This window comes from Triticum aestivum, chromosome 6A (assembly GCF_018294505.1).
Source record: "Triticum aestivum cultivar Chinese Spring chromosome 6A, IWGSC CS RefSeq v2.1, whole genome shotgun sequence".
NCBI classification, from domain to species: Eukaryota; Viridiplantae; Streptophyta; class Magnoliopsida; order Poales; family Poaceae; genus Triticum; species Triticum aestivum.
Window position 1 is genome coordinate 55,000,650 of NC_057809.1, and position 7,752 is coordinate 55,008,401.

General features: G+C 49.6%; 1 protein-coding gene across 1 annotated transcript; it reads right to left on the minus strand.

Annotated features, from left to right (window-relative positions):
• Nucleotides 1–855: 855 nt before the first annotated feature.
• Nucleotides 856–3,686, minus strand: LOC123130255 (uncharacterized). The gene is made up of 2 exons (XM_044550195.1): nucleotides 2,508–3,686; nucleotides 856–1,461 (listed from the first exon to the last, which is right to left on the minus strand). The coding sequence occupies exons 1-2, from the start codon at nucleotides 3,649–3,651 to the stop codon at nucleotides 1,418–1,420; spliced, it is 1,188 nt and encodes a 395-aa protein (XP_044406130.1). The 5' UTR covers nucleotides 3,652–3,686; the 3' UTR covers nucleotides 856–1,417.
• Between the last annotated feature and the right edge of the window lie 4,066 nt (nucleotides 3,687–7,752).

Consider the following 7,752-nt stretch of genomic DNA (forward strand, 5'->3'; position numbering starts at 1 on the left):
ATTTATGTATTTGTCTCGGCTTGATCAAATGCCAAGTCATTTTCAATATTTTTTCTTACTATTATCAAATGTAACAGATAATATGCAATAACAAAGATTAAAAAATAAGCAACATATTCTCTTTTTTGAACATCAGTACAGACACAAACGCTCATACACGCGCATACACTCATTCCTATGAACGTACACACACCCTACCCCTATGAGTACCTCCTGGTGGGCTGGGGATACCACAGTCCCTCTAATCATCCAACCACAGATTGGTTCGCAACAACATATTCTTTTGCTATGGACCTATTTAACTTCATGTTGCGCATCTATATGTTTACTGAAGTACATATCATTTATTTGTAAAGATGTACGGGCACGGTAAAGTGCGCCATAATGTCTAGTAGTATATACATCTCACAGCTACTCATGCGGAGCTTCATGCACGATGAGGACGAGGACGAGAGGAAGAACAGAAGACGTACAGTGAAGGTAAAAACAAGGAGGAAATGTGGTGCTGTTTCCAATGAGTTTCTGTTATGCATGTGGTGTGTCAAATAATGAAAGACCCTTGAGATAACCTTGTTACGTGATTTAAAATCATTATCCTAAAGGTTTCTAATGAAAACAGTTGGTGGGAGGAATGATTTAACAATTTTTTATTTACAAAAATGACAGATAGTTGCATGCCAACTATTTTCGCCCCATTTTTAACCCCATTTGAACAATTCTTTGCGAGATAAAAGTAAAAAACCAACACCAAGACTGAATGTCAATGTTAACTTTCCAGGAAAGAACAGCGACAAAGACTCCACATAAAAATACTCCCTCCGTTCCAAATTAATCGTCGTGGTTTTAGTTCAAATTTTGAACTAAAACAACGACAAGTAATTTGGAACGGAGGGAGTAGTAGCCTAGCTCAGTGAAGCATTAACCAAACAGCTACTGAAACATCAAATATTTTGATGCTTCTACATCCTTTAGACCCATACAGGATCAGCATGAATTCAACAAAAACATCCACGGTTGACCTCAGTTTGCAAAGGGGACACCCATTAAGTAGCTCTGGGTCTTCCCTCTCGGTTCATTTTCCTTCTACATTTCTTACTTTGAAAATCAGGACTAGCTCTAGTTGATTTGGATGAATTTCGGGTCCACATACGACCAGAAAATGCAGAACGCCACATACGACCAGAAAATGCAGAACTCGGCGTCCCTAGTACATCATAATGACCTCCACCAGTCGTGCTCTACCTACTCCAACAGAAAATAAAGGATTTGACAGTAGTAAATCTTCAAGAGTTGAAGAAGCCACCAGCAGCAGAATTTGACAGTAGTAAATCTTCAAGACTTGAAGAAGCCACCAGCAGCAGAACTAAGGTTAGTGATTGGATTCATCCATTTCGCCTGGTGAGTGGCATGTCAGACATCAGTGTTCAGTGAGCCTAGCCAGCGACAACAATCTACCACGGTCTGAAAAGAAATCATGCACAGAAATCAAAACCAACACCAAAACTTAGCATTTACAGTCTGATTTCAAATATACAACAGGTGCTAGAAAATAACAGAATGATTCTAAAAAAACCACGACACTTATTTTGGAACGGAGGGAGTACTATCAGGGTGAAACTGATCATAATGACCTGCACCATCTGTATGTAAACTCCTAAACAGAAAAATAAACGACTTAGTAATGGTAAATCTAAAAGAAAACAATAGCAGTAGACTAAGAGATCAAGTAATATGTGCTAATGGTAGCAATGCCATGATCTGAAAAGATACCATGTAGAGAACTCATAACCCACTATTACTCGGCATTCCACTTTGGTAAACTATGTGCTAGTGCTAATGCCAGAGGTTACAACACTGAGCTTGAGATGTGAGCTTTAGCTATGCCAGAATATAACAAAATAGTTTTCGAAAAAAGTCTGAAGCAAGGTAACAGAAACATACTAGATTGACAAGGCTGTTTGCATATTTGGCAATTCAACGATGTGTCATCATGGACCTTAAGGGCATCTCCATCGCAAGGCGCCTAATCAGGCGCTTGATTAGGAATAAAAAAGGATTTTACTCCTAGCGCCTTGGCTTGGAGTCCGGGCATGCAACGCTCAGAGCTAGCGTACGGGCGCTACGCGCAAAAAATAGAACGGGCAGCTTGTTTAGCGCCGGATGACTCTTATGGCATCGACGCTAACCAAATTCTGGGATTTGGACGGGATTAGGAGGAAACGGCCAGGATCCTGATCCTAGCGCCTGGTATTAGCGCCTGCATTGTAGATGCCCTAACAGGTAAAATCTCATAACAAAATCATGTTCTGGTTTCCAATGTCATATGTTATGTTTTTTCTAGCATACACAAATTTGCATTTGGCAAGGTCTATACAGGAATACAAACTAACAAAGAATGAACATTACTTAAACTATGACTGATTGTTCACAAGCAGGAACCAACTATGTAAGCAAACATATGGAAGCTGTAAAATGAAGGGCAACAGAATCAAGGACTGGTACCATACCAGGAGTGTAGAAGCTCATGTAGGGCAAAACCGAAAAGTAGACCCCAGGTGCATCAACCTTCTTCACCAGTCCCGACTTGAGCTCGATCGTGAATAAGCCAACCGTTGTGCTAACGAAGATGACACCCAGACCCTCTGCGAAACCAACCACATTGGCTCCATTGCCTTTGAGGGGTTTGGCCATGGGCATGATTTTCTCCAGGTCAATGACCATGCACTGTACCCATTTTGCAGCTCCATTCACATTCCTTGACCAGAGATGCAGACTAAAATCCTTAACGCCAGCGAGCCCCAGTGAATTGTCCTCCATCACCATGAGGGTAATGAAACCACCGTACACCTCTGTATCTGGTGGTGGTGGGTCAATCACAGACAATCGATTCTTACCGCAGTCATACTTGGCAATGGCAGTAGACCGCGAAATTGTGAAGTAGACTGCATCTCCAATAGCGGCTACTCGCCTGGGCTGGACATAGGGTATGTAGTACCCTCTTTTTGCACTTGTATCTCGCTTGTGCTGGGCATAGCATTCACAGCTATCGTCGAGAGATACCGGCTCACTCCACGCACCTGTCACAGATGAGTACACACTCGCCTTGACGACTTCCTCGTGGTCATCAGTGGCCAGGAAGACCACGCGGAAGGGGCCGCCGTGGCAGTTGAGATGGTCGCAGCCGGCGGCGGCGCAGAACACGGCGGCGGTGTAGATCAATACGTTGATGTCCGGATTGGGCACCACGTGGCGGTCGCCGTTGACGGGGTCCCAGACAAGGAGATCCACAGCCGGGCCATGGAACATGCGGACGAGGACGCGGCCGTGGCGGCAGTCGAGGGGGCGCGTGGAGCAGTCGTCGGAGTCTGGGTGGGGGAAGTCGGGCATCGACGTGGTGGAGGCGAAGCGCGCGGCGGGGTCTCCGTCGCAGACTTGGGTCCGGTGGAGGAGGCCAAGCAGCGGAGGGGCGCCGTGGAACGCGCGGTACCGGCGGCGGAAGGCGGGGTCGCAGATGAGGCGGAGCCAGGGCTTGCAGACGAGGGAGGCGCGGAAGAGGTGCTCGGGCTCGTCCGGCGGGAGGCGGAGGAGGATCTCTGCGACGACGTCGTCGATGAGGTTGACCTGCGGCGGCGGCGGCGGCGGCGACGCCATGGTGCCCTAGCTGGTGGGGTTTGGGTGGGGTTCGGACGAAATGGGAAGAAGCGGAGAGCGAGGGTGAGGGGTCGGGCCTACTTGGTTCGGTTCGACCGGTCCATGACCTGATTGGGCTGCCTGGCTCGCCAGTTTTTCTTCTTTTTTTGTCACTAGTAAATGTGCACGTGCGATGCACGTTAAATATTTAGGCAATATATTAATTGCACGTGGATTTTAGATATGCTATTATTTGTGTGTTAATTTTGTGATTAGTGCAATATTTGGTATGATATTAATTGCACATTAAACATGTTTAATGCTTGCCATTGGAGCAGTCTAGGTCGTTGGATTAACTTAGTTCGATGACTGAGATCAGTTGGATCTGCCCCTTTGGGTCTTTTTATATTGATATAGATGTAACGGCTGTTTTAATTTATTTATTTTTGAAATAAGGCAAAAGACTTGCCATTTTCACTGATTAAGCAGAAAGAAAATTACCCGGTTAATTGACGGAAAGCCGGGCTAAAACCTATACAATCCAGCCCACAAAATGGGCACCACCGGCCAACCTGGCCACCGCCGTGGAACACAGAGCTGCAGAACAGCTGCACAAGCCACAACGGCACATGCCAAACAGATGGCCACACGCACAAACAACTGACAGCTCCGACTTTGACCATGAGCATCGCAAGGGAAATATGCAGGACTTGCGCCGCCCGTGCCCACCACAAACGATCACCGAGCGCTTGTCAACGTCGCCTCCTGGACTCGCTCCACCGCAGCTCCGACTTCAAAACAACCAGGCAACCAATAGAAGAGCACCTCGGACATGCCGGGAAGATCCGACTACCAAAGCCCGAGCCGCGACCCAAGCTCCTCTCGACGCCATCATTGTTGCTAAACAGAAATCAGCGCCCCCGAAACAGCCTCCTCAGCAAACCACGCAGCGAAGATGCCGCCAACCATGTGACGCCCCCGATTTGACCGTACACTAATCATGCACGCAAATGTGTACGATCAAGATCAAGGACTCACGGGAAGATATCACAACACAACTCTACAAATAAAATAAGTCATACAAGCATCATATTACAAGCCAGGGGCCTCGAGGGCTCGAATACAAGAGCTCGACCATAGACAAGTCAGCGGAAGCAACAATATCTGAGTACAGACATAAGTTAAACAAGTTTGCCTTAAGAAAGCTAGCACAAACTGGGATACAGATCGAAGGAGGCGCAGGCCTCCTGCCTGGGATCCTCCTAACTACTCCTGGTCGTCGTCAGCGGGCAGCACGTAGTAGTAGGCACCTCCGGTGTAGTAGGAGTCGTCGTCGAAGGTGGCGTCTGGCTCCTGGGCTCCAACATCTGGTTGCGACAACCAGGTAGAAGGGATAGGGGGAAAAGAGGGAGAAAGCAACCGTGAGTACTCATCCAAAGTACTCGCAAGCAAGGAGCTACACTACATATGTATGCATTGGTATCAACTAGAATAAGGCTATTATATGTGGACTGAACTGCAGAAAGCCGGGATAAGGGGGGATAACTAGTCCTTTCGAAGACTACGCTTCTGGCAGCCTCGTCTTGCAGCATGTAGAAGAGAGTAGACTGAAGACCTCCAAGTAGCATCGCATAGCATAACCCTAACCGATGATCCTCCCCTCGTCGCCCTGTGAGAGAGCGACCACCGGTTGTATCTGGCACTTGGAAGGGTGTGTTTTATTAAGTATCCAGTTCTAGTTGTCATAAGGTCAAGGTACAACTCCAAGTCGTCCTATTACCGAAGATCACGGCTATTCGAATAGATTAACTTCCCTGCAGGGGTGCACCACATTACCCAACACGCTCGATCCCATTTGGCCGGACACACTTTTCTGGGTCATGCCCGGCCTCGGAAGATCAACACGTCGCAGCCCCACCTAGACCAACAGAGAGGTCAGCACGCTGGTCTAAACCTAAGCGCCCAGGGGTCTGGGCCCATCGCCCTTAGCACACCTGCACGTTGCGTGGGCGGCCGGAAGCAGACCTAGCCTAGTAGGCGTTCCAGTCCAATCCAGCGCGCGCCGCTCCGTTGCTGATGTCACGAAGGCTTCGGCTGATACCACGATGTCGAGTGCCCATAACTGTCCCCGCGTAGATGGTTAGTGCGTATAGGCCAGTAGCCAGACTCAGATCAAATACCAAGATCTCGTTAAACGTGTTAAGTATCCGCGAACACCGACCAGGGCCAGGTCCACCTCTCTCCTAGGTGGTCACAACCTGCCCTGTCGCTTCGCCACAAAGATCCACACAGAGGGCCGTTGGGACAAAGGTCCTTTCAGCCCCCAATCCATGAATCACTCGCGGGTGCTCCATAAGCCGACCCGACTTTAGTCACCACATGTATCATGTATATAGTATATAGTATATACCCGTGATCACCTCCCGAGTGATCACCTCCCGAGTGATCACGGCCCGATAATATAGCATGGCAGACGGACAAGAATGTATGGCCACTGATGATAATCTAGCATCCTATACTAAGCATTAGGATTGCAGGTAAAGGTAACAACAGTAATAGCAAGGACAGGCTATGCATCAGAATAGGATTAACGGAAAGCAGTAACATGCTACACTACTCTAATGCAAGCAGTAGGGAGAAGAGTAGGCGATATCTGGTGATCAAAGGGGGGCTTGCCTGGTTGCTCTGGCAAGAGAGAGGGGTCGTCAACACCGTAGTCGTACTGGGTAGCAGCGGCGTCGGTCTCGGTGTCTAGCAGAGAAGAGGGGGAAGAAACAATAAATATAATGCAAACAAATGCATGACGATGCATGACATGACAAAGCATGATGCTAGGTGTGCCCTAACGCGGTACGAGGTGGTACCGGTGAAGGGGGGGAACATCCGGGAAAATAACCCCGGTGTTTCGCGTTTTTGGACAGATGAATCGGAGGGTGAAAGTTGCGTGTTCGCTATGCTAGGGATGCGTGGCGGACGAATGGGCTGCGTATCCGGATTTGTCTCGTCGTTCTGAGCAACTTTCATGTACCAAGTTTTTCCATCCGAGTTATAGTTTATTTTATATGATTTTTCGAAGATTTAAACAAATTCTGGAATTTCTGGATTTAATGTAATTCGAAATAATCAAAAGACAAACTGCTATGGGTACACATGAGTGTACCCAGCAATGTGTATATACATATGACATGTGGGGCCAGGGGCTGGGTTGACCCAGTCAACATTTTGACTAGTCCAAAGTGAATAGTGTATGTGGGGCCCTTTGTCATTGATAGAGTTTAACTAAATACGATTAGTTAGTTTAATAAGTGATTAGGTTAATTTAACAGACTTAATTAAGTTAATTAACATGATTAATTGAGTAAATTAATTAATTAATTAATTAGTTTTTTATATTCATTTTTTTCTTTTTTTAATGTCCTGGGGCATGGGGCCCCCATGTCATAGACTCAGGGGGCATAGCGGGCGTTGGGCACGGGCGCCGCGGAGCGAGGCAACCGGGGCTGCGGCGGGGCACCGGCCAGGGCGATGGCGCGCTGGCCGGCAGGGTGGCCGCGGGGCGGATGCGGGTCGCCGCCGGCAAGGTCAGGCGGACCGGAGCAAGCAGCAGGCCGTGGGTACTGGCGCAGGAGGCGAGCGGCGGGCGAGTCAAGTCGGCGGGTGTCGGCGGCAGGCATCGTCGGCCCGGGGCTGGAGCGGCAAGGCGAGGACGACGAGGGTGGCTGCAGGGACCGAGGAGCGAGGCCATGTGCTGGGCGCGGCCAACGAACGGCGGCAGCAGCACAGGCGGGCGACACGCAGCGGTTGGGAGGTGCAGGCGCGGCCGGGATGGCCATGGGTCGCGGTGAGCGCGGGGGCGCAGGGAGAGGGAGGGAGCGAGGCTCACGGCGGGGTGCAGGGCTCGTGGCAGCGGGGGTCAGGGTGGTGGTCGGAGACGTCGGCGTCGACGTAGACGAAGCAGACCGGCGAGGGAGCACTCCGGGGCAAGGAGCTCCGGCGGCGGCGACGTCCGATCGCGAGGCGGGGTGGTCGGCATCAGGTAACGGGGCGCCGGCGAAGCGAAGTAGAGGTGCGGGGCGGAGGCGGCCATCCTTGGGCGTGGGCTCGCCAGCGAGGTGGGTCTTC